This window comes from Balaenoptera ricei, chromosome 12 (genome assembly GCF_028023285.1).
Source record: "Balaenoptera ricei isolate mBalRic1 chromosome 12, mBalRic1.hap2, whole genome shotgun sequence".
Lineage (NCBI taxonomy): Eukaryota > Metazoa > Chordata > Mammalia > Artiodactyla > Balaenopteridae > Balaenoptera > Balaenoptera ricei.
The window spans coordinates 21130309-21156424 of record NC_082650.1 but is presented as its reverse complement, the minus strand read 5'-3'; the positions used below and the strand labels follow the sequence as shown (position 1 = coordinate 21156424).

General features: G+C 39.8%; 1 protein-coding gene across 4 annotated transcripts in view; it reads left to right on the top strand.

Annotated features, from left to right (window-relative positions):
- Window positions 1-21784, top strand: part of STX11 (syntaxin 11) — a 35669-nt gene extending 13885 nt beyond the window's left edge. For 2 of the 4 annotated variants that reach the window (XM_059941072.1, XM_059941074.1), the window contains exons 2-3: window positions 15781-15954; window positions 20240-21784. In XM_059941072.1, coding sequence (XP_059797055.1) covers window positions 20245-21108 — 864 coding nt within the window. In that variant the 5' untranslated portion in view covers window positions 15781-15954; window positions 20240-20244 and the 3' untranslated portion in view covers window positions 21109-21784. The remainder of the gene's footprint in view (window positions 1-15780; window positions 15955-20239) is intronic. The other 2 variants (XM_059941071.1, XM_059941073.1) reach the window with 1 other exon arrangement.
- Window positions 21785-26116: the final 4332 nt, after the last annotated feature.

Sequence of the window (26116 nt, the reverse complement as noted above, 5' to 3'; positions counted from 1 at the left end):
AAGTGAGTAGCTCTCATTTACAAATTTTCCTGTTGATAGTTACGGAGAGTGTGTATGTTTACCAACATGAGTAAAACCATAAGTATCATGTGAGAAAATACTTGCCTTTGTTGAGAATTCAGTCACTGTGTCTCAGGCACCTTACTGAGCACCCCTGGAGATTGATAGTGTTTATCTTCATGTCATAGATGACACCAGTTATTGAAATTAAGAAAAATTTTGTAATTACACAGAAAACTAAAGGTGTATTTCCCTCAGTATCTTCATAGTTATGTCTTTAAATTGTTGAGAATGAGCAAGTTGCATAAGTTTAGTTTCAGCTATACCTGTATTTTAAATATTTCAAAAGTCTTATTTCACATTTTTGAAATTTTCATTTATTTCTTAAAAAATACTTTCTATAAGCATTGTTTGCTTATCTAAAAAATATATTTTTAAAGGACCGAGACCATGACTCTTTTGCTCACTGAGTTAACCTCATCCCCTCATATTTCCTGGCACATAGTACAATAGATACTCACAAAATACCTGTTGAATAAACACACGAAAGTGTCTGTCCCAGTAGCTTATGCAGGCATATGTGTCCTGAAGATGTGCACAAGAACATTAATTCACATAGTGTATTTCATGAATATTACTTAGAAGCTAGTTAACACAGTGCCCAACTTGATTTATCTAACAAGATGCCATGATTTCTACACTCTTGAGTATATTTTAGTTAATACAATTGAGATTTAAAAAAAGAAATGTTAAAATCTGATTACAGTATAATGAGTGCTCAACAGAAAAATGAAAGGTATGATATTTAAAATTGTATGTGTTTCATGGTTGCTGGTAATTATTCTACACAGATATTGATAGTTTGTTCATGAGAGAACAAATAAAGTTATTCTTTAGCTATAGAATTTTCTGCAGTTTTGGTCGGATAGGAGGTTATCCCCTGATTCCAATTATGAACGTTGCCAATTACTACTGCAAAGATGCAGCATCTCTTTAATACAAAATAGAAGCTCAGATATAAGGGAAATATAAAATTCTGTTAATATTAAAAGATCTGTAAGATTATATTTTTGGTATTGATGCTATATTAGTAATAAACAACACAACTGCTATGTGGAACAGTTTATATTGGGGTAAATGTATAAAAAATTTGGTCAGCTCCTTCGTTTTAGTTTGTTAGTTTTGTTTTCAAAAAGTTGTTATTTGTCTTCTTTGATAAGTGTAATGTGAGTGTAATGTGTAATGCCCTTTAAATTTCATTATGGTAAATGAGTTTGTTTCCTTGGGCATCTTGTATACAGTAAATGCAAGGCATTTAACTCATACTTTGCTGAGGTTCTGAGTGAATATAGGGCATTAATATTCTGTCACTTGAGTTAAGTAATAATATAGAAACTGATGTTAGAATAGTTGTTGGGTTTTACAGGATCATTTAAAATCACTTGGTCTGCACATTTTTCTTAAGGAGTAGTACTTGTAGTATTTTAAATAAACTACCTGGTGAAATAAACTGATTATGAGTGGCAACTGTGCAAAATAATAACTCCTAATACCATGTTTGTAAACGACGTTTAAATTTACAGAGTGCCTTTATATACATTATCTACCTCATTTACTGATCAAAAAAGAAACCCTTATGAGATAGGCAGTGTCATTACCAATTTACAGATGGAGAAACTGACACTCAGAGATATGAAATGTCTCGCTCTACTTTATACAGCTAGAGAAGGAAACGGGGAGCAGTCCTCTGACACCCAGGGGAGCTCTCTTTCTCGCACGCGCCACATTTGTTTTCAGGACTCAAGTCAGTTAGCTGATGAGCAAGACTTCTTCCCAGTATGTTCCTGGAAAGCAAAACAAACACCGCTCCCCCACTAGCAACAAAACCTCGTGGGGTGGGGAATGGGGCTTACCTTTGTGAGATGTTTATGAGGGAGATGTTCGAAGGATGTTTACTGAATTAAAATTGTTCATCTGTTCCCACAAGAAAGCCTAGCCACTGACTTTACAAACCCTGAGTCCTCAGACTGGTTTAGGCACCTCAAGACTCAGTCTCCCAAGTGTGTGGAATTGGAGTAACCGCTTTGGGATTCTTAAGTGTGAAAGTAAAACATAAGGATTCTCTCTCTTTTTTTAAGAATTTCCTTTCCCTTTCCGGGTTGCCCTCGGTGTTCCTTTTTACCTGATACCACCTGCACGAAAATGTTGGTGGTGGAAAGTATGGTGGTACCTGCCCTATAGCCCTGCATCCCTGAGGGGTCCCCTGGCAGGAAGAAACCCAGAGAACTCTTGCAGTTTACCAGAAAAATATTCCATAGTTCACAGTATCAGGGTCAGTTCTTCTGGATGCTGTCTCTTAAGAATTCACAACTTTCTAGATTAGAAAAGAGTCTGGAAGAATATGTATTAGCCTTTTGTCATTGGTTATTTTATAGTTATTATATATAGTGGTATTAAATGATGAGAAATGTTTACTTTCCATGTAAAACAATTCTGTCGTTGGATTATTCTTCTTTTCAAAGAGCAAGGGTTGCATTCATACTCAGAAAAAAAGAAATTTTTACAAAAAAAGAGTTGGAAAAAAAAGTTATTGAAAACCTTAAACAATCTGGTGACTCACAGGGATTAGTGTTCATTTATGATTATGAGATGAGTAACAAACTGTTAGTAATAAACTGTTAGCAGTATTATCAACAAATGCACTATTTATACCAATAGTTACTGAATCTGCATTCGTTTTTTGAGTGAATTAAAATCACAGAATAGATGATAATCGGGCGCATATACAGAGTGCTTACTGTCTGCTGGGCACTCTTCTAAGAGCTTTACCTGGATTATCTCATTTAATTCTCTTCCTCATCTTACGCAGTTGGTATTTATACATATGGAAGATAAGGCAGAGAGAAGGTGACTACAAGGAAATGTGACATCAGCAGACATTTGAAAAGCACTTACCTATTAGGAATCGCCCTCTCTTACTGCTGGGAACCCTGAAACCAGTGAGAGAGCCCAGGCTAGTCCCAGTGGTGGCAGAGTTTGTCTCCTCAGGCTGAACACTTAGCCATTCTCTTCCACTGCCCTGAGTGGATGTGGAATTCTAACCAGATTCTACAACTGAGAAGCAGTATCCTGATTGCCTTAAACACTCTGAAAGACTAGTAGGGTCTTAATCCACTTCTAATGTTCCTTAGGAACCTGGTACACATTACACTAATTTTTATTCTTTTTAGTTTGCTAGCAAGAATTGTCTCTGGTTCAGTCTTGGATGACAAAGGGAGGTTTGGAATATGGCAGGAGAGTCATGTTTGGAAGTTGTATTTTGCCTAACTGGTGTTCTTTACTTTAGTGATCTGAACAACAGACTTGTGATACACTTAACTATCTACCTCCATTTCAAAACTGGCTTTTCAAGTTCTCAGAACCTCTTATCAGACTGAAACTCAGCCAAGGTTAGAACTGCCTAGTATCTCTGTGCTGTCCTGCCCCCACTGCTCAAGAACCCTGATTTAGCACACTGCATTATCAAACAGCTTCTGCAGAATCTTGCTTGTGGAGGCTGCTTGTGTATGAGATAATCTTTTTTTAGCATCATTTTTTTTTTCTCCTCACCATGCTTATGACCATATTCCTCAAAAGGAAAGGAAGACTGTCCTCAGACTTGTTAAGAAACACATGCTCCTTTTATGTGTATGCTTTACGTTAACGTTTGTATACAATATGAATAGAAAATTGTAAATGTATACTGAATCAAAATCCAGGTGTGTACTTAGGCCATGATCATCCAGTAGGTGTCATATATCAACAGGACAGTTATTATGTTTGTATTTTTAAATTGTAGCAATGAACTCTGTTTTAAATGCAACAGCATTTACTTTCCAAAAATTACGATTTATCCATGAGTCACATCATCCTCCTAGGTCCTGTTTAAGAAGAACACACATCTTGGGGTATAGAGAAACCTAAAGAGGGGTGTATCAGTTAGCTTTGTCAGGATAACAAACCATCCCCAAATCACGATTTGTTATCTCTTATGGTTATGAGGATTAAATGAGATAATCTATGTAAAACTTCTACAACAGTACCTAGCAGAAAGTAAATACTGAGTGCTTCTTCCAATGGCCTCACTTGGGCTCAGTCATACAGATGGAGCGGTGGGTCACTTGGGGGCTGGCATCTCTTTTCATATGGTCGTCATCCTCCAGGGGGCTAGCCTGAGCTTCCACACATAGAGGTTTCAGTGCTCTTAGTAGTAAGAGGGGAAAAGCCCCAATATGCTAGTGCTATTCAAGCCTCTGCTTGCAGCATGTTTTCTGTTGTCCTCTCTGTCAAAGAAAGTCTCACGGCCAAACCCAGATTGGAAGAGTAGAGAAATTGATGCTACTTTTTTTTTTTTGAGAATTATACTTTTTGTTTTAATACAAATAATGTAAGCATGCATACATATAAGTATATGGATTGACAGTTAGCTTTTGATGCCCCCTCAACTAAAGAACTATTAAAAACACTTTGCCAGACAGAACCAGTTAATATGTTGACCACTGCTCAACACAGGCTGGTCTCCTTTTCTTACATGTGCTCCCCAGGTTCTGTTGCACCTTCTCTTCTAGGGGTACCCCACTTATTTCCAGGGCTGTGACTTTCCTAGCCCTTTGCCTTCCCTGTGAGTTGCCATACACTGACTGCTGAGAAGGCCGCAGATTACTGCCAATGAAGCTTCGCCTCACTCTCCCGAAATGCCCAAGGTTAAGAGCTTTTATTAACAGGGCATGTCTTTTCCATCAACACCACTTGTTGATCAGGGGTACTGCTAAGAATTTGTGGCTGGTTTGTTTTTTTTTTTGGCAATCAAATATAGTCTGCCTTTGGTAAAAATGACTCACATTTCTCCTGCAAGAAAGATACGCTCACCCCCATCGTAGGATTTTCAGAAGCCTCATCCCATTAAGGCATCAGCCTCTAAGTCCAGAGGCTTAGAAGTGATCTGCATCACTTCTGGATACAGATGAGACCCCTCAGATACAGCCCTTCAGATGTGGATCCTCTTGATCCTGAGACAATGAACTTTTTATTTTTATTTTATTTTTTTTAACATCTTTATTGGAGTATAATTGCTTTACAATGGTGTGTTAGTTTCTGCTTTATAACAAAGTGAATCAGTTATACATATACATATGTCCCCATATCTCTTCCCTCTTGCATCTCCCTCCCTCCCACCCTCCCTATCCCACCCCTCTAGGTGGTCACAAAGCACCTAGCCGATCTCCCTGTGCTATGCGGCTGCTACCCACTAGCTACCTATTTTATGTTTGGTAGTGTATATATGTCCATGCCACTGCTGAGACAATGAACTTTTAAGTTATCTAGTTATCATAGATAACGAACTATCATATATCTATATAGCATATAAATATGATATATATACTATATATATAATGTAACTATCATATATTTTAGTTATCTAGTTATCATAGTTTTTAGTTACCATAAACAAGTTACTTCCCCATACACACCCAACGTATCATGGTGAAACAGGGAAAAGATAACCCCCCCAAATCTACAGAAACAGAATATAAATAGCATCAGCACTCCGCAGCAGCTCTATCCAGGTCCGTGCTGCTAGGTGTCCCCCCCTCCTGAGCAAGGGGAGGTTCCTTGATTAGGACCCAGTTCTCTTCCTCGGGAATGGTTCACTGGTGTCTATTTCTCTACTGCTCTTGGCTCTACCCTCTGAAACATTCTTCCTTTTCCATAAGAAATGGCTTATTTTTGCTTCTAAATAATTTCCTTAGCCTAGTTCTTACTGTAAAAAATCGAGCATCCAGAGGCCTCTTTTTCTTTGAATGGTCTCTGTCTCTTTTAGGTCATACTTTTGTGCTTGTCAGTAAAACCCTCTTAAAAACTTTGTGCATTTCCTAAGAATCCCATAGGGTTCAGGCCCCTGAAACCCACAGCCAGAATTTTTTTTCAAGTCAGACATATCTTTCTCTCCTCTGGGCTGAGCATCAAGCTGCTATGAGACAGTGCCTCAGGGAGTCTTAGAGGCCCTTTTGTCCAGCTGAAAAGTGCTATGAGGCACCACGTTAAATTTTACAAAGGTCTTCACTCTGAGGCCATTTCTTGCTCTAAAAGTCTTGTCCTCCAGCTGAAGAGACTGGAGAGATAAAAGATTTTCTTTTCCAGTCACGTGAGTTCTGGTTCTTCTCTATTTTCTCTAAATAATGCTTATTAACTAGATAATTTATTTTTCAGCTCATCCCTCTTTTGCAGAACCTTATATGCAGCTAGAAACACTCAGTGAACTCTTCCAACATTCTTCTTGGACATCTTTGCAGCTAACTTCAAAGTTCATTGTGTATCTTTTTTTTTTTTTTTAAATGTGCCTATTTTATTTATTTTTATTTTATTTTTTGGCTGCATTGGGTCTTCGTTGCTGCGGGTGCACTTTCTCTAGTTGTGGTGAGCGGGGTCTACTCCCCGTTGCAGCGCGCGGGCTTCTCATTGCAGTGGCCTCTCCTGTTGCAGAGCACGGGCTCTAGGCACATGGGCTTCAGCAGTTGCAGCACGCGGGCTCAGCAGTTGTGGCTCGCGGGCTCTAGAGCGCAGGCTCAGTTGCTGTGGCGCACGGGCCTTGTTGCTCCACGGCATGTGGGATCTTCCCGGACCAGGGCTCAAACCCATGTCCCCTGCATTGGCAGGCGGATTCTTAAACACTGCGCCACCAGGGAAGGCCCCCATTGTGTATCTTTCATGCTGCCACAGACATCACTTTTGCCAGTTGTTTTGCTGCAGCAGAATGTGGGTTGCCTTTTTCCCTGACTGCGGTACAGTTTCCTCATCACCTCTCCAGTCTCCACGAACAGTTTGCATGCTATTTTTCTGGTTTTTGCTAATAGTTATCTCACTACTTTTCACCTGCTGTCTGGTCCCAAAGCTGATACTGAATATTTTAGGTTTTTGTTATGGCAACATGCTACTTCTAGGTACCAATTTCTGTATGTTAGTTTTTGTGGCTTAAGAAACTGCTACAAATCTTAATGGCTTCAACAGCAGTGATTAATTATTTCTCACAATTCTTTCGATTGGCTGATCCATCTTCTGTTGGTGTCTCCTGGCTCATTCATGTAGCTACAGTCAGTCGGTGGGTTAGCTGGGGGCTGGGTTCAGCTGGGATTACTAAAACCCCAGGTCTCAGCCTCCTGCAGGCTAGCCCAGGCTTCTTCATATGGTTGTATCACGGGTCTGTTACAAGAGTAATAATCTGTTTTGCACAAGTGCTTTTCAAGCCTCTGCTTGCATTATATTTACTAACATCTCATTAGCCAAAGCAAGTTCCAGTCTAATGGCCACACTCCAAATTCAAGAAGTTGAGAAATAGTCTGTACCTCTTGATTGGAGGACATGGAAAGAATGTTGGTTGAAAAATTTTTTTCAACCGTTCACAAAGAGTACGTACATATTTGGGGGGGAAAGAATGGGCCACATAGGAAGTCAGGTCAAGAAAGTAGGTTATGAATTGATGGTCATCACATCATGGAAATAATCTAACAATTTGATGCTTTCATAGTTATTGTGAAGATTGTTGATGGGTTGGTTATATATCAGTTGTCCAGTACAAAGGCAGGCTCACATTGGACACTCAGTTTGCCACTGACTGAGTTAGTTTTTCTTTCCTTGCTTTACTGAGGTTCGACTCTAGAGTGTTGCTGACCCACTTATAGCTTACCATCGTTAAGTGCTTGGTTTTCATATAATTTCTTGGTCTGATACAACCTGTATGGGGAGAGAGAGGAATGTCAACAGCAGTGTATGGAGATGACTGAGGTAAGGTTTGACCTTGTAACCATGAGGAAAGAGAAACATTTCAAAACAAAAGTGCATCATCACACAGTTCAAAGATGTTAGTAATGATAATCTGAGTCACCAATAAATTGTGTCCAATGTTCTGTCTTTAAGGAAGCAATGAAATATGTCAGTGCACTTTAGAAGAGGATTTCCAACAAAAAGGAGTGAATACTTTTCACATTTGAAGGGAGAAACTTTGGTTAGGTAAAAGTCGCTTACATGAGAAAACCTCATGCACTGATGATGTTGGATGATTGAGATTTTTCTGCAGTCGTGTAAAAAATGTCAGCTGAAAATAATAATTTGTTTCCTTGGAGGATTAAAGAGGAGTAACCAGCCAACAGGATTAGGATCAGTGGCTTATAAGACTTTAAGAGGAAGAGGAACAGAAAAAGAAATGTAAAAATTCTGTGGGATTGTCCTTAGCTAGTATTATGAGTTGGAAAAGAAAAGTCATTAATGATTCTGAAAACTCTATTGACTTCTCTTTTTTAAAAAAATACTCCATAAAAAAATACTTTATATTTTTATGAAATATAAAGTTTAATTTAACTAGACTCAATGATTTATTCCCCATCATCTTTTCTTTCTACATAGATTTCCTCTGTATTTTCCAGACAAAAGTTTGCTTCATATTCCAAGGCCAAAGCCAAATCAGATGTAAGATACAGCAACAACAACTGTGTTTGTTTGTAAATGCTGATACAGATAACAGTGGAAAAACTCCTATGGATGATTTGACCCTTGAACCTGGAGCGCTCCTCTCTTTACTTTCTCCCTTAGCAAGGCCATCTGCTAGCATTCCCTCAATTGTCAATTCTATGCCCCCGACTGTAAAACTTCTACCTCCAAGTATCAGTGCTTTGGTATTTCAACAGTCTTGGGTCAGTCATAACCATAGTGAATCTTTGTTAGAAGAGAATTATCTGTGATTGCTAATAACTTTATGGGCTTTTGGACAGTTATGATGAGTGACTACCTGATTGAGTGCTCTAATAACTGAAACATTACAGTGTTGGGGAAACTGATATGAAGAAATTATTGTGGGAGAGAAGGTAATGGTTGTAATAGTGAAAAGATTTTCATGTGTTCATCCAGATCTAGGTTATTAGAAGCTAATAATTGCTCCAAATATAAAACCTCAATTAGGGAATGCTACGATCTGGATGCTTGTGTTCCCCCCAAAATTGATATGTTGAAATCCTAACCCCCAAGGTGATGGTATTGGGAGGTGAGGTCTTTGGGAAGTGACTAGGTCATGAGACCCCATAAAAGAGACCCCAGACAGCTTGCTTGCCACTTCGGCCATGTGAGGTTACAGTGAGAAGAAGGCCATTTATGAACGAGGAAGCAGGCCTTTACCAGACACAGAAACTGACCATGCTGGCACCCTGATTTCAGACTTCCAGCCTCCAGAACTGTGAGAAATAAATTTCTGTTGTTTACAAGCAAATTTCTGTTGCTTATAAGCCGTCCAGTATGTAGTATGTTGTTATAGCAACCCCGTGTCCTCAAGTCCATTCTCTACGTCTGCGTCTTTATTCCTGTCCTGCCCCTAGGTTCCTCAGAACCATTTTTTTTTAGATTCCATATATATGTGTTAGCATATGGTATTTATTTTTCTCTTTCTGACTTGCTTCACTGTGTATGAAAGTCTCTAGGGCCATCCACCTCACTACAAATAACTCAGTTTTGTTTCTTTTTATGACTGAGTAATATTCAATTGTATATATGTGCCACATCTTCTTTATCCATTCATCTGTCGATGAACACTTAGGTTGCTTCCATGTCCTGGCTATTGTAAATAGAGCTGCAATGAACATTGTGGTACATGACTTTTTTTGAATTATGGTGTTCTCAGGGTATATGCCCAGTAGTGGGATTGCTGGGTCGTATGGGAGTTCTATTTTTAGTTTTTTAAGGAACCTCCATACTGTTCTCCATAGTGGCTGTATCAATTTACAGTCCCACCAACAGTGCAAGAGGGTTCCCTTTTCTCCACACCCTCTCCAGCATTTATTGTTTGTAGATTTTTTTGATGCCATTTTGACTGGTGTGAGGTGATACCTCATTATAGTTTTGATTTGAATTTCTCTAATGATTAGTGATGTTGAGCATCCTTTCATGTGTTTGTTGGCAATCTGTGTATCTTCTTTGGAGAAATGTCTGTTTAGGTCTTCTGCCCATTTTTGGATTGGGTTGTTTGGTTTTTTTTGCTATTGAGCTGCATGAGCTGCTTGTAAATTTTGGAGATAAATCCTTTGTCAGTTGCTTCATTTGCAAATATTTTCTCCCATTCTGAGGGTTGTCTTTTCATCTTGTTTATGGTTTCCTTTGCTGTGCAAAAGCTTTTAAGTTTCATTAGGTCCCATTTGTTTATTTTTGTTTTTATTTCCATTCCTCTAGGAGGTGGGTCAAAAAAGATCTTGCTGTGATTTATGTCATAGAGTGTTCTGCCTATGTTTTCCTCTAAGAGTTTTATAGTGTCTGGCCTTACATTTAGGTCTTTAATCCATTTTGAGTTTATTTTTGTGTATGGTGTTAGGGAGTGTCCTAATTTCATTCTTTCACATGTAGCTGTCCAGTTTTCCCAGCACCACTTATTGAAGAGGCTGTCTTTTCTCCATTGTATATTCTTGCCTCCTTTATCAAAAATAAGGTGACCATAAGTGCGTGGGTTTATCTCTGGGTTTTCTGTCCTGTTCCATTGATCTATATTTCTGTTTTTGTGCCAGTACCATACTGTCTTGATTACTGTAGCTTTGTACTATAGTCTGAAGTCTGGGCGCCTGATTCCTCCAGCGCCGTTTTTCTTTCTCAAGATTGCTTTGGCTATTCGGGGTCTTTTGTGTTTCCATACAAATTGTGAAATTTTTTGTTCTAGTTCTGTGAAAAATGCCATTGGTAATTTGATAGGGATTGCATTGAATCTGTAGATTGCTTTGGGTAGTATAGTCATTTTCACAATGTTGATTCTTCCAATGCATGAACATGATATATCTCTCCATCTGTTTGTATCATCTTTAATTTCTTTCAGCAGTGTCTTATAGTTTTCTGCATACAAGTCTTTTATCTCCTTAGGTAGGTTTATTTCTAGGTATTTTATTCTTTCTTGTTGCAATGGTAAATGGGAGTGTTTCCTTAATTTCTCTTTCAGATTTTTCAGCATTAGTATATAGGAATGCAAGAGACTTCTGTGCATTAATTTTGTATCCTGCTACTTTACCCAATTCATTAATTACCTCTAGTAGTTTTCTGGTAGTATCTTTAGGATTCTCTATGTATAGTATCATGTCATCTGCAAACAGTGACAGCTTTACTTCTTCTTTTCCAATTTGGATTCCTTTTATTTCTTTTTCTTCTCTGATTGCTGTGGCTAAAACTTCCAAAACTATGTTGAATAATAGTGGTGAGAGTGGACAACCTTGTCTTGTTCCTGATCTTAGAGGAAATGTTTTCAGTGTTTCACCATTGAGAACAATGTTGGCTGTGGGTTTGTCATATATGGCCTTTATTATGTTGAGGTAAGTTCCCTCTGTGCCTACTTTCTGGAGGGTTTTTATCATAAATGGGTGTTGAGTTTTGTCAAAAGCTTTTTCTTCATCTATTGAGATGATCATATGATTTTTCTCCTTCAATTTGTTAATATGGTTTATCACATTGATTGATTTGCATATATTGAAGAATCCTTGCATTCCTGGAATAAACCCCACTTGATCATGGTGTATGATCCTTTTAATGTGCTGTTGGATTCTGTTTGCTGGTATTTTGTTGAGGATTTTTGCATCTATGTTCATCAGTGATATTGGCCTGTAGTTTTCTTTCTTTGTGACATCTTTGTCTGGTTTTGGTATCAGGGTGATGGTGGCCTCGTAGAATGAGTTTGGGAGTGTTCCTCCCTCTGCTATATTTTGGAAGAGTTTGAGAAGGATAGGTATTAGCTCTTCTCTAAATGTTTGGTAGAATTCACCTGTGAAGCCGTCTGGTTCTGGGCTTTTGTTTCTTGGAAGATTTTTCATTACAGTCTCAACTTCAGTGCTTGTGATTGGTCTGTTTATATTTTCTATTTCTTCCTGGTTTGGTCTTGGAAAGTTGTGCTTTTCTAAGAATTTGTCCATTTCTTTCAGGTTGTCCATTTTATTGGCATATAGTTGCTTGTAGTAATTTCTCATGATCCTCTGTATTTCTGCAGTATCAGTTGTTACTTATCCTTTTTCTTTTCTAATTTTATTGATTTGAGTCTTCCCCCTTTTTTTCTTGATGAATCTGGCTAATGGTTTGTCAGTTTTGTTTATCTTCTCAACGAACCAGCTTTTAGTTTTACTGATTTTTGCTATCATTTCCTTCATTTCTTTTTCATTTATTTCTGATCTGATCTTTATGATTTCTTTCCTTCTGCTAACTTTGGGGTTTTTTGTTCTTCTTTCTCTAATTGCTTTAGGTGTAAGGTTAGGTTGTTTATTTGAGATGTTTCTGGTTTCTTGAAATAGGACTGTATTGCTATAAACTTCCCTCTTAGAACTGCTTTTGCTGCATCCCATAGGTTTTGGGTCATCGTGTTTTCATTGTCATTTGTTTGTAGGTATTTTTTGATTTCCTCTTTGATTTCTTCAGTGAGCTTTTGGTTAGTTAGTAGTGTATTGTTTAGCCTCCATGTGTTTGTATTTTTTACTGTAATTGATAGCTAGTCTCATAGCGTTGTTGTTGGAAAAGATACTTGATACGATTTCAATTTTCTTAAATTTACCAAGGCTTGACTTGTAACCCAAGATATGATCTATCCTGGAGAATGTTCCATGAGAACTTGAGAAGAATGTGTATTCTGTTGTTTTTGGATGGAATGTCCTATAAATATCAATTAAGTCCATCTTGTTTAATGTATCATTTAAACCTTGTGTTTCCTTATGTATTTTCATTTTGGATGATCTGTCCATTGGTGAAAGTGGGGTGTGTTAAAGTCCCCTACTATGATTCTCTGTCGATTTCCCCTTTTATGGCTGTTAGCATTTGCCTTATGTATTGAGGTGCTCCTGTGTTGGGTGCATAAATATTTATAATTGTTATAGCTTCTTCTTGGATTGATCCTTTGATCATTATGTAGCGTCCTTCTTTGTCTCTTGTAATAGTCTTTATTTTAAAGTCTATTTTGTCTGATATGAGAATTGCTACTCCAGCTTTCTTTTGATTTCCATTTGCATGGAATATCTTTTTCCATCCTCTCACTTTCAGTCCGTATGTATCCCTAGGTCTGAAGTGGGTCTCTTGTAGACAGCATATATACGGGTCTTGTTTTTGTATCCATTCAGCCAATCTGTGTCTTTTGGTGGGAGCATTTAATCCATTTACATTTAAGGTAATTATCGATATATATGTTCCTATTACCATTCTCTTAATTGTTTTGGGTTTGTTATTGTAGGTCTTTTCCCTCTCTTGTGTTTCCTGCCTAGGGAAGTTCCTTTAGCATTTGTTGTAAAGCTGGTTTGGTGGTGCTGAATTCTCTTAGCTTTTGCTTGTCTGTAAAGGTTTTAATTTCTCTGTTGAATCTGAATAAGATCCTTGCTGGGTAGAGTAATCTTGGTTGTAGGTTTTTCCCTTTCATCATTTTAAATATGTCTTGCTACTCCCTTCTGGCTTGCAGAGTTTCTGCTGAAAGATCAGCTGTTAACCTTATGTGGATTCCCTTGTATGTTATTTGTTGTTTTTCCCTTGCTGCTTTTAATATTTTTTCTTTGTATTTAATTTTTGATAGTTTGATTAATATGTGTCTTGGCATGTTTCTCCTTGGATTTATCCTGTATGGGACTCTCTGTGCTTCCTGGACTTGATTGACTATTCCCTTTCCCATATTAGGGAAGTTTTCAACTATAATGTCTTCAAATATTTTCTCAGTCCCTTTCTTTTTCTCTTCTTCTTCTGGGACCCCTATAATTCGAATGTTGGTGCATTTAATATTGTCCCAGAGGTCTCTGAGATGTTCCTCAATTATTTTCATTCTTTTTTCCTTATTCTGCTCTGAAGTAGTTATTTCCACTATTTTATGTTCCAGGTCACTTATCCGTTCTTCTGCCTCAGTTATTCTGCTATTGATTCCTTCTAGAGAAGTTTTAATTTCATTTATTGTGTTGTTCATCATTGTTTGTTTGCTCTTTAGTTCTTCTAGGTCCTTGTGAAACGTTTCTTGTATTTTCTCCATTCTATTTCCAAGATTTTGGATCATCTTTACTATCATTATTCTGAATTCTTTTTCAGGTAGACTGCCTATTTCCTCTTCATTTGTTTGGTCTGGTGGGTTTTCACCTTCTTCATCTGCTGTGTGTTTCTCTGTCTTCTCATTTTGCTTAACTTACTGTGTTTGGGGTCTCCTTTTCGCAGGTTGCAGGTTTGTAGTTCCCGTTGTTTTTGGTGTCTGCTCCCAGTGGCTAAGGTTGGTTCAGTGGGTTGTGTAGGCTTCCTGGTGGAGGGGACTAGTGCCTGTGTTCTGGTGGATGAGGCTGGATCTTGTCTTTCTGGTGGGCAGGACCGCGTCCAGTGGTGTGTTTTGGGGTGTCTGTGACCTTATTATGATTTTAGGCAGCCTCTCTGCTAATGGGTGGGGTTGTGTTCCTGTCTTGCTAGTTGTTTGGCATAGGGTGTCCAGCACTGTAGCTTGCTGGTCGTTGAGTGGAGCTGGGTCTTAGCATTGAGATGGTGATCTCTGGGAGAGCTTTCGCCATTTGATATTATGTGGAGCCTGGATGTCTCTCGTGGGCCAGCGTCCTGAACTCGGCTCTCCCACCTCAGAGGCGCAGGCCTGACACCCAGCTGGAGCACCAAGACCCTGTCAGCCACATGGTCAGAAGAAAAGAGAGAAAAAAAGAAAGAAAAGAAGAAAATAAAAAGAAATAAAGTTATTAAAATAAAAAAAAATTTTAATTATTAAAAATTAAAAAAAATTAAAAAGTAATTTAAACAAAAAGAAAATAGAAAGGAAGAAGAGGGCAACCAAACCAAAAAACAAATCCATCAATGATAACAAGTGCTAAAAACTATATTAAAAAAAAAACAAAAAAAAATAATGCACAGACATAACCCTAGGACAAATGGTAAAAGCAAAGCTATATAGACAAAATCACACAAAGAAGCATACACATACACACTCACAAAAAGAGAACAAGGAAATAAATATATATATCTATATATGAAAGAAAAAGGAAGACAGCAACTAAATCAATAAACAAATCTACCAATGATAACAAACTCTAAATACTAAACTAAGATAAACATAAAACCAGAAACCAGTCACTCGCATACAGCAAACCCCAAGTCTCCAGTTGCTCCCAAATTCCACCTCCTCAATTTGGGATGATTCGTTGTCTATTCAGGTATTCCACAGATGCAGGGTACATCAAGTTGATTGCGGAGATTTAATCTGCTGCTCCTGAGGCTGCTGGGAGAGATTTCCCTTTCTCTTCTTTGTTCGCACAGCTCCTGGGGTTCAGCTTTGGATTTGGCCCCGCCTCTGTGTGTAGGTCGCCTGAGGGCGTCTGTTCTTCGCTCAGACAGGACGGGGTTAAAGGAGCAGCTGCTTCGGGGGCTCTGGCTCACTCAGGCTGGGGGAAGGGAGGGGTATGGATGCGGGGCGAGCCTGCAGCAGCAGAGGTTGGTGTGACGTTGCAACAGCCAGAGGCGTGCTGTGCGTTCTCCCGGGGAAGTTGTCCCTGGGTCACGGGACCCTGGCGGTGGCGGGCTGCACAGGCTCCCGGGAGGGGAGGTGTGGATAGTGACCTGTGCTCGCACACAGGCTTCTTGGTGGCGGCAGCAGCAGCCTTAGCGTCTCATGCCCATCTTTGGGGTCTGCGCTGATAGCCGCGGCTCGCGCCCGTCTCTGGAGCTCATTTAGGCGGCGCTCTGAATCCCCTCTCCTCGCGCACCTGAAACAATGGTCTCTTGCCTCTTCAGCAGGTCCAGACTTTTTCCCGGACTCCCTCCCGGCTAGCTGTGGCGCACTAGCCCCCTTCAGGCTGTGTTCACGCCGCCAACCCCAGTCCTCTCCCTGGGATCCAACTGAAGCCGGAGCCTCAGCTCCCAGCCCCCGCCCACCCCAGCGTGGGAGCAGACAAGCCTCTCGGGCTGGTGAGTGCTGGTCGGCACCGCTCCTCTGTGCGGGAATCTCTCCGCTTTGCCCTCCGCACCCCCGTGGCTGCGCTCTCCTCCGTGGCTCCGAAGCTCCCCCCCTCTGCCTCCCGCAGTCTCCGCCCGCGAAGGGGCTTCCTAGTGTGTGGAGACCTTTCCTCCCTCACAGCTCCCTCCCAGTGGTGCGGGTCCCGTCCCTATTATTTTGTCTCTGTTTTTTCTTTTTTCTTTTGCCCTACCCAGGTACGTGGGGAGTTTCTTGCCTTTTGGGAGGTCTGAGGTCTTCTGCCAGCGTTCAGTAGGTGTTCTGTAGGAGCTGTTCCACATGTAGGTGTATTTCTGATGTATTTGTGGGGAGGAAGGTGATCTCTGCATCTTACTCCTCCACCATCTTGAAGGTCTCCCCCATTTTAACCTTTTGGGGAACATTTTTAGAAGCCTCTTGGTTGACTTTCTGTTGTAATTTTCCTAATGTTTCCTCCTTGGCAACCAGGAAACCTTCTAGATCAGTGGGACCAACTCATTCGGGGCTGGGCTGGGCCAGGAAATGTAGGCCGGAAGGCAAGGTAAAGGCTACTTTCTTGTCTACACCTCCATAGAGAATCTTGAGTTCCCCACACCCTTCCTCTCTCCTTACCAGATTATGGACTTGAGCCTTCAAGTGAGCTTAGACCTTCACCTGATTTAGGACCCATGGCTTCATGTTGTTAGGTCTTGAGAAGGAATGACTGCCTCTGAATATATTCTTCCAAGGCCATTTTCTATATGATTGCAGTGCACTTTGCTCTTCATATTATGAATGAAATGATTCCCCCAAATAGCTTTTTCAGGGCTTTAGGAGAGTAATACAGAACCTGGGACTTGTCTAGGACTAGTGAGAGACCAACAAGCAGGCTCCTAATGTTCTGGTGTGTGATGCTGCCCCTTAACCACCCCTGACCTCCCATGATAGCGCCTCCTAAGCCTTCCTTGCATCTGTCACCATTTCTTGCCTTGTTCATCAAAATTGATCCATTCTCTGTCCTATCCACTTGTTTCAGAGTAGAATATATTGGATACTAACATAAGCAGATAAATACAGCTCAACTTGATGCTAGCCAACTAATGTACTTTCCCCATGTCATATAAGGTGGTAACCTGATTGCAACGCATGCACCTTAAAGAAGGACTTTAAAAAGTTAGTCCTTTACGTATATACACTACCAAATGTAAAATAGATAGCTAGTGGGAAGCAGCTGCATAGCACAGGGAGATCAGCTCGGTGCTTTGTGACCCCCTAGAGGGGTGGGATAGGGAGGGTGGGAGGGAGATGCAAGAGGGAGGGGATATGGGGATATATGTACACGTATAGCTGATTCACTTTGTTATACAGCAGAAACTAACATTTTAAAGCAATTATACTGCAATAAAGATGTTAAAAAAATAATGCAATAAATATAATATTTCACTTTCACATTTTTCAGTAAAAAAAGAAGTTAGTCCTTTAAACAAATACTTCTAGTTTTCTGGGGCTTCATTTAATTAATAAATCCACATGGACATTATAAAAATGTTGGAAAATACAGAAAAGCACAAGGAAGTAACTAAAACCATTTATAATTCCACAATTTGAAGAAAACTACATTTTGATGTGTATTATTCAAGTCTTTATTTCAGGATGTAGGCACGGTAGCACTGCTCATGCTCTTCCCTTTACATAGTTTTTCTACCCAAAATGGTATTTACACTTTTCATCCCATTATAGCCTTCTAAACTTTGTGATTATGTGGCAGTCAATACCTCATTTTTGCGCCTTTAAATCATTTTTGAATTTCTGTGAAAACTGTGGTGATGAAAATATTTACAGCAGTGAGCTTCACATACCCCTGCATATATCCTTAGAATAAATGTACTTAAGACAAAACAAATACACATTTTAAAAGCTTTTATACATATTATTAAACTGCCCTCAGAAAGGTTCTATCAATTTGCCCTCCTATAAGCATTTTTTTCAGCGTTCACAGAATTCTCTTTTAAATCATTATCTAAAAAAACTCCTGCCAGCTTAGGGGGAAAAAAGAAATCTCAGTGGTTTAATTTGCATTTCCTTGTTTTGATAGTGAAGTCCCTCATGCTCACCTTTATACACCTGCTGGAGATAGTTGACTGTAGTTGTTAAGTGGGGCTACTCTAGAGGCGGACTCTTCACTTACCAGGGACCTTGGGTACGTTCCTTAACCTCCTTAAACTCACTTACCAACTCTGATAATAGCAACACCTACTTCATGAAGTCCGTATGAAGATTAAAGAGGGTAGCACATGAAAAGGGCCTAGAACATGTTTACTGGCATTACAGTAAGTACCTGATACATATTAACTATCCCTGTGTTCGCTGGCATTTATAGTTCTTCTTATATGAGTTGCCTTTTCATCGTCTTTGTTTGGGCAAGTGGTTTTTTTGTTTTGGGGAGGCAGGAGTTTTTAATATTGATACATTAATTACGTTAACCCATTATCTGCCATATATTGAAATCCCCCCCCTCAACTTGTGGTTTGTCTTTAAATTTTGTTCAAAATGAGGAAATATTTGGATATCAGGCAGTTCAGGCCAGGGAAGGCACAGTTTTGGTCCACCTGGGTCTTTTTTCTGCCTCTCAGTTGTGCATCTAGGAGTCACCTTCTCCATCACTGAGAAAGTCCGGTATTGATTTTTGTCACTAGAAAGCAGAAATGGCATTTTAAGCAGGATAACTTGTATTAAAAATCACCACTATGGAATTAAACCTTGCTTAATTTATGTAAATAATGACCATGGCAGACAAGAACCCGTGGTTAGTATTTCACCATTTTCCATTTATCACTAAATCCAACTTGTCAGCATTCCATTAGTGGGGCGGTAAAATTAATTACTTCAACTTGAGAGAAGCTTCTAATTTGAGAGCAAGATCCCTGATAGATTGAGTAGCCATTAAATGTTGCTATTGACATTTTCCCTCTCTTTTCTGCAAATTATATAGTAGAAAGAAATCTTTCTAGCCACAAAATCTTATATAAAAGGGCAAAATGTTTATTATTTTGGCATCTATACATGCTATTAAAAATGAAAGTTTTTTACTTCATTGGAAAAAATATGGACATAGAGAACACTGTTGTGCCTTGCTAAGCAGGGAACTGATTAGAATCACTCTTATAAAAACACGGAAATGCTGTTTGAGCTGCCAAATTGTTTCAAGAAGCCATTGAAAATGGGCAAATATTGCTGCTCTGTGATGGATAAATGGGAGTTATATTACTGCTACTAGGGTTGTGTACGATTGAAATTTTCCATATAAAACTTTTTTTTAAAAAGTTTTGTTAATGATACCCCACTAGGGACCTCGGGAAAAGCTGAACATCTTTCACTTCTGATTCTTCATCTGGCGTGTGCTATGTGATTCCCACCTGGATAAATATCTTCTTTCTGCTCACCTCTCCTACTTACTAAAATCACATAAAACACTTAACTATTTCTCTATCTCTTTTACTCTTAATATCTTCCAGTAGAATATATTTTGGGGGTTTTCCCCCAAATATTTTTAAGCACTGAGTATCAAACACATTCAAACTGAAGTATGTACAGGTGATATTAGGCAGAAGAGCAAGGAGATTTCAACTTCCAAATTTTATACTTCCTTTTTAGATTTTTGTCTTTGTTCATTTTGTTGTTGTTTTACTTTCAGCATGTTTTCTTATAACATTTTTAAGGTAAAAAATTAAACCATGATTTCTATCATTAAAAAAATATTCTTATGATGTACAGGAATGCTCACCAGTGCTGAAATAGACACAGGATAGACAACACTTAAGAGTTGGCCCCAAAGCCTTGTAAATTGACTGGCCTTAATTAACAATCATTATCCTTGCAAGTCTTTTCTTCTTATTTTTCTTTTCTCTGGTGTGCTTTGATTTGCGATTATTGGAGAACTGTAAAGCAAGAAAAAGAGATGGATTCCCAATGCAATCTAAAATTTGAAATTGCTGATTGAGTTCCGGGCACCTCCGCTATTGCACTGAGACACTACAAGCTATAAAATACAAGTGTGTTCGTGACTCTCAGTCACGTTAGTCCTTTACTCATAAGCAAAATGTTCTGAAACATTTAGCTCCTTTAGTGCATTTCTTACCTACACCCAGGAGTAAAGCATTGGGAGTGCTGAGCAGTGAGCAGGAGGTTTCTTTATTTCAATCTTTAATTCCCTCAATGCAAACATCTGACTCTCGATAAATTAAATTCTGAGGAATTTAACCTCAGTATCTCTATTTACAGGCATAATGAAGGACCGGCTAGTAGAATTTGTGGAGTTAACCAAGCGGTATGAACAGCAGTTCCCAGACAAGGACAATGAATTTGACTCGCCCCCCGAGGATATCGTGTTCGAGACGGACCACATCCTGGAATCCTTGTACCGAGACATCCAGGACCTTCAGGAGGAAAACCAGCAGCTGACTGCCGACGTGAAGCGGCTGGGAAAGCAGAACACCCGCTTCCTCACGTCCATGCGGCGCCTCAGCAGCATCAAGCGCGACACCAACTCGATCGCCAAGGACATCAAGGCCCGGGGCGAGAGCATCCACCGCAAGCTGAGCGCCATGAAGGCGCTGAGCGAGGACGCCGAGGCCCAGCACGGCGCGCACTCGGCCGTGGCGCGCATCGCGCGCGCACAGTACAGCGCTCTCACCCGCCCCTTCCAGGCCGCCATGCACGAGTACAACCAGGCCGAGATGAAGCAGCGCGAAAACTGCAAGATCCGCATCCAGCGCCAGCTGGAGATCATGGGCAAGGACGTGTCGGGCGACCAGATCGAGGACATGTTCGAACAAGGCAAGTGGGACGTGTTCTCCGAGAACCTGCTGGCTGACGTGAAGGGCGCGCGGGCGGCCCTCAACGAGATCGAGAGCCGCCACCGCGAGATGCTGCGGCTGGAGAGCCGCATCCGCGACCTGCACGACCTCTTCCTGCAGATGGCCATGCTGGTGGAGCAGCAGGCGGACACCCTGGACGTCATCGAGCTCAACGTGCAGAAGACCCTCGACTACACCGGCCAGGCCAAGGTGCAGGTGAGCAAGGCCGTGCGGTACAAGAAGAAGAACCCCTGCCGGACCGTCTGCTGCTTCTGCTGCCCCTGCCTCAACTAGCAGGCGGGCTCGGGCCGCCACACCCCATCCCCGACCGGAATGGGCCGGGAAGCACGCTGGGAAAGATTTTGAGGCTGTCTGCACTGGGGGTGAGTTGCCCTAATCCCTAGGGACCTCAGTCTTCAGAGAAGGAAAAAACTCGAGGTCCAAGAATTGCAGTCCAGCTCGTACTTGGAACGAGAGTTGATCCCACCCGCTGTTTCATCTGTAAGGACAGATGCCTACTGAAGTTTTGTGAGGTCATTATATGGCACATAGCACCCTTGCCTCTTAAAGGAAGACAAATAAGGAACTGACGTGGTAGCGTACTCTCCGGTAGATGTCCAAGGCCTGTTTGTACATGGACCTCCAGGAGGAAGTCAGTTCTGCATCGGCTCACAGTATGAACTCGTTATCAAGGCTTCATTTACCCTATCCTGAAAGTACCTCTGTTGTGTTCATTTTCGAGTGAACCGATCTTGGGAAAAACTGCACATCTTCCATTTCTGATTCTTCATCTGGTTTATGCTATGTGATTCCCACCTGGATGTATATCTTCTTTCTGCTCACCTCCTCTACTTATTAAAATCACATTTAACACTTACTATTATTTCCTTACCTCTTTACTTTTAATATCTTCCATCAGAGTGTATTTTGGGAGTTTTTTTTCCAAAGATTTTTAAGCACTGAGTATTGAACAAGCACTCAAATTGAAGTATGTTTGTCACATTATATATATTTTTCATAAATAAAAATAATTTAAAATTTATCTTTGTACTTGATTACAAACACACATATATGTAAATGTAAACTACCAATATTTACTAATGCACGTACATAATGACCAGTTGGTTTAACTTTACTTTTGTAAATATGGTATATAAATATCGATGAAACATTTTTACTGGTTGTTGGTGTTGGTTTGCTTGTTATGAGTTCATCTCACTCCCATCTGCATCTCCATAGTCCAGTTTGGGTCAAAACTTTATTTTGAACAACTCTGTGTTGGTTACTATGGTAAAGAACAGGTGTCAAATTCTGAAAATGCATACAGAACTAGAAATATTAAAAAACGGTCTTAGAAATAATTACTTTTGTTTTACTGTGACCCATTCTTTTCATGCATGGAAATGTAGTAATTTAAAATAAAATAATTCTGGTTTTCATGTTAGTTTAATAAACATTACATTATAAACATCCTGTTTATGCATTTGTGTGTTGACCATTTAAATCTTAGTCTACGTTTTCAATTACTCTTTTAAAAAATTCTTCTACTACCTGCTTGAGGCTTCAACAACTGGATGGAACTCTGAATGGGGGGGGATGAAAAATAATTCATGTGGGGTATGTTGCCTTCTCTCCTGAGTTATTTATAATAGTTCAGCAAAATCATCATGTTTTGGAGATTTGGTTTCATTTGCAAGCTTTGCAATGCCCTTACCTGCACTTACCATGTTTCCTGTCTTTCTTTTAAGTCAACTCTTAACTCTTTCTACTTATTTATTAATAAAAGAGAGAGTTTATTCAGTGGTCATTATTCTCGGGTCCTTCAGACAGTGAACTTTTAAAAGGAGTAAAAAGAAGAGTATGTGAACTCTTTGGAACTCACTGACTAATCTGCTTATGACCATGACGTCTAGCCCTGATCCTAATTTTAATTTCATGGTTAAATATGAGAATCGTGGAAACCAAGTCCCACTGGGCTCTTCTCAGGTTTCTCCCAAGTCTTTCTCAGCTAACTCCAGGGATAGGTTTCACCTATGACCTAATTAACTTTCTCTAAAAAAAAAAAGTCTTCACACAGCTCCATTGCTATGTCTTTCATGGTAGGGAAGAGATATTGGAAATACAGGCCACCAGCTAGTTTCCATAAGAGAGAATAGTTCATGAATTCAACCCATAAAGCAGTTTCTTCGTTTGGAATCATTCATAAAAGTCAAGGAGTTTGCTGGCTCTATGTATTTTTTAATTCCCCACATTTCACATTGGAGAATTAGGTAAAAACTTCACTTTAGTATACTAAGAGATTAGTGTACTGTTGCTTATTGAGAAGGCAAGAATTTTTCTTCCTGGTTTTTAGTAACTGTCTGGGTGTGGCATAGTGGTTAAGAACACAGATTCAGGACCCTACTCTCTGAGTTCAAAACATGACTTTGCCATATACCAACTATATAATTTGGGCACATAACCTCCCTGTGCCTCAGTTTCCTCATCTGTAAAATGGATATAATAGGACCTACCTCATAGAGTTGTTGGAAGAAGTAAATGACTAAATATGTAAAAGCACTTAGGACAGTGCCTGGCACATGCTAAGTGCTATGTTCATTATTGCATAACTTTCTTGTAGACTGAGAGAGCTGCTATTAATTAAGTTAATAGTTATTAACTTCTGAGGAAAGGTAAATATTCTTCTGTTAATAGTCTTTAACAAAATAGAATAAAAAAACCCAAGACCCTATCTTCTTTGAATATAGGGTTTTAAAATTTTTTTACAATGAAAGAATTGTTTTCACAGTGGCATTTCATTCCTTATATCCAAGCATGTTATGAAGATGAAATTGGATGTTCCACTCAAAAAATAGTTAATCAGGAAGCAGCTGTTCTGCTCAATTTGGCAAGTGTTTTCCCCTAATTCTTTCTAAGCTATGAGTCAAAAAGCCCCAGAAGAAGTTCAGCTGTGGAGGCCAGGTCACAATAGACTAAAGAAAAGGGATCAGTTGGCTTTTCCCATATCCTGCCCTGTTTCCCAGAAGCCCTTCCTAGCTCTGACTGTGGTGCCAAGAAGTGGGTGAAATGCTGGCTTTTTCCTTAGGAAAGGGTGCTCCAGTGCCACCAAGAGGTGCTGTAGAGGGGTTTACCTGATCCTGTGACGCTCATTTGGCAAACTCTGCAAGGTGACTCTGGGTAAGAAGAAGACTTTGTGGCAAATCTGCAAATTTCATACACTGATGTCACTTATGTACAAAATGAAAGAACCAATCACAAAACAATAGATCCTTCAGGGGCTGAAGGTGGAAATCTTTTAAAGCTATTTTAACATATGCAGTGACTCCTAACTAGCCAAATGCCAAACCCTGCAGTCACAGCCACAGACTATAGGTGGTGACAACTCCAGAAATATCAAAAATAGGAAAGATGCTCACCTAGGATGCATTGTTATCCAGGATAATAAGAGTTAGAATTTATAAAAAGCTGATCAGGGGACTTCCCTGGGCTCAGTGGTTAAGAATCCGCCTGCCAATGCAGGGAACCCGGGTTCGAGCCCTGGGCCAGGAAGATCCCACAGGCCGCGGAGCAACTACGTCCGTGTGCCACAACTACTGAGCCTGCTCTCTAGAGCCCATGAGCCACAACTACTGAGCCTGCGTGCCACAACTACTGAAGCCCACGCGCCTAGAGCCCGTGCTCCGCAACAAGAGAAGCCACCGCGATGAGAAGCCCGCACACCGCAACGAAGAGTAGCCCCTGCTCATTGCAACTAGAGAAAGCCCGTGCACAGCAACAAAGACCCAACTCAGCCATAAATAAATAAATAAATAAATAAAAAGCCGATCAATAGTATGAAAATGTTTGAACTGTGACATCACAAGAGTAAGTTTATGGCCTTTCAAGATAACAACTTGGAAAGAGAACAGGGTTCTTCTTGTACCAATGCTTTATAGTTAAATGTCATATGCAAATATTTGTCAGGCTCTACAGTGTAAACTTCCTATCTTGACAGGAAACTACTGAATATTATGCATAACTTAAAAATAATAAAATAGGGTAATGGTAGTCTTGGATTCTCTGTATAAATCCTGCCATTCTATTTTCTACCATCAGATGCCTCTCTTCAAAATATGCAAGGCATCTCAAACTGCAGCATGCAAGTCACTCATTTGTAATAGTTTGAAACATCCATTTGTAATCAGAGTAACAGTTGACTGGCTTTTGATAGCAGAATTGAAAATCACTGGAATTAATAAAATAGGACTATTAGAAATGGAAAATGAACTGGATCTAGAGTGTAATAACTTCACCATCATATAAATATTGAGCATCTTTATTACCTACATGTGTTATAAAGAATGGACAAGATGTCCTCATACACTAGAAACTTTGTTGTAAAGACTATATATATATACTGGTGAGAAAGAAGACTTTCTGAACGGATGATCTGAGTGGGACTGCATAGGATGCTTTAATACTAGTGATATCCTAAAAAATGAGGAGTGAGAGACAAGTCCCCAAAACTGTCATTTTTTAATTCTTGATGTTTATGTTTTAAGTATTTTATACCCCAATTTAATTGCAACATCCCTAGCCACTTCTTGGACCTTTTCTGTTTTTCCTAATCTATCGATAAATAGTACATTTTCATGGTCCTATAGCGAACTCTTTAGACATAGCCCTCTCTCAGTTTCCCAGCATCCCATAACATTCTATAGTGGGTAAAAAGAACACAGCATGCAAATTACACACATACATACATATATATAAATACATATGTATATATATTAATAATATATATCCTTATCTCTCTATTTTCAGATAGGCCCAGCTATTTGCATGTGCTCAGTCTCGCTATCCCAAACAAAGATGCACCTAAAGCCATTTAACAGGAACATGCATGTACTGAATGTGTTTCTATGTCAGGATCTTTATACTTCCCCATCGATGTGGTCTCCACTTATATGCCCCTTTTACCTGCCTAGGGTACCCACACTTGGAGATTTGTTCTAAGCCTCCATAAATCTATTATGGAACAAGGTAGGAAAAGAATGAAAGAGGGAATGAATACATATCCACACGTACCAAAGCTCACTGGCTGACACTGAGCAGTGCCTCAGTTTTCTAAGTTTTCTTGGAGATAGATGATACCTCATATCTGTTCTACACTCATGCCCCCTCTGTTTCTTCGGTTTGTTTACTTGGTGGGCACCAATCTGGATCTGACCACACTTTGCTCAACAGTCCTCCCACAGCAAACATGTTCAACCAACATAACAATGCCTGTTGGTATAACACTTTTCTTTATTTTTTGGCCTCG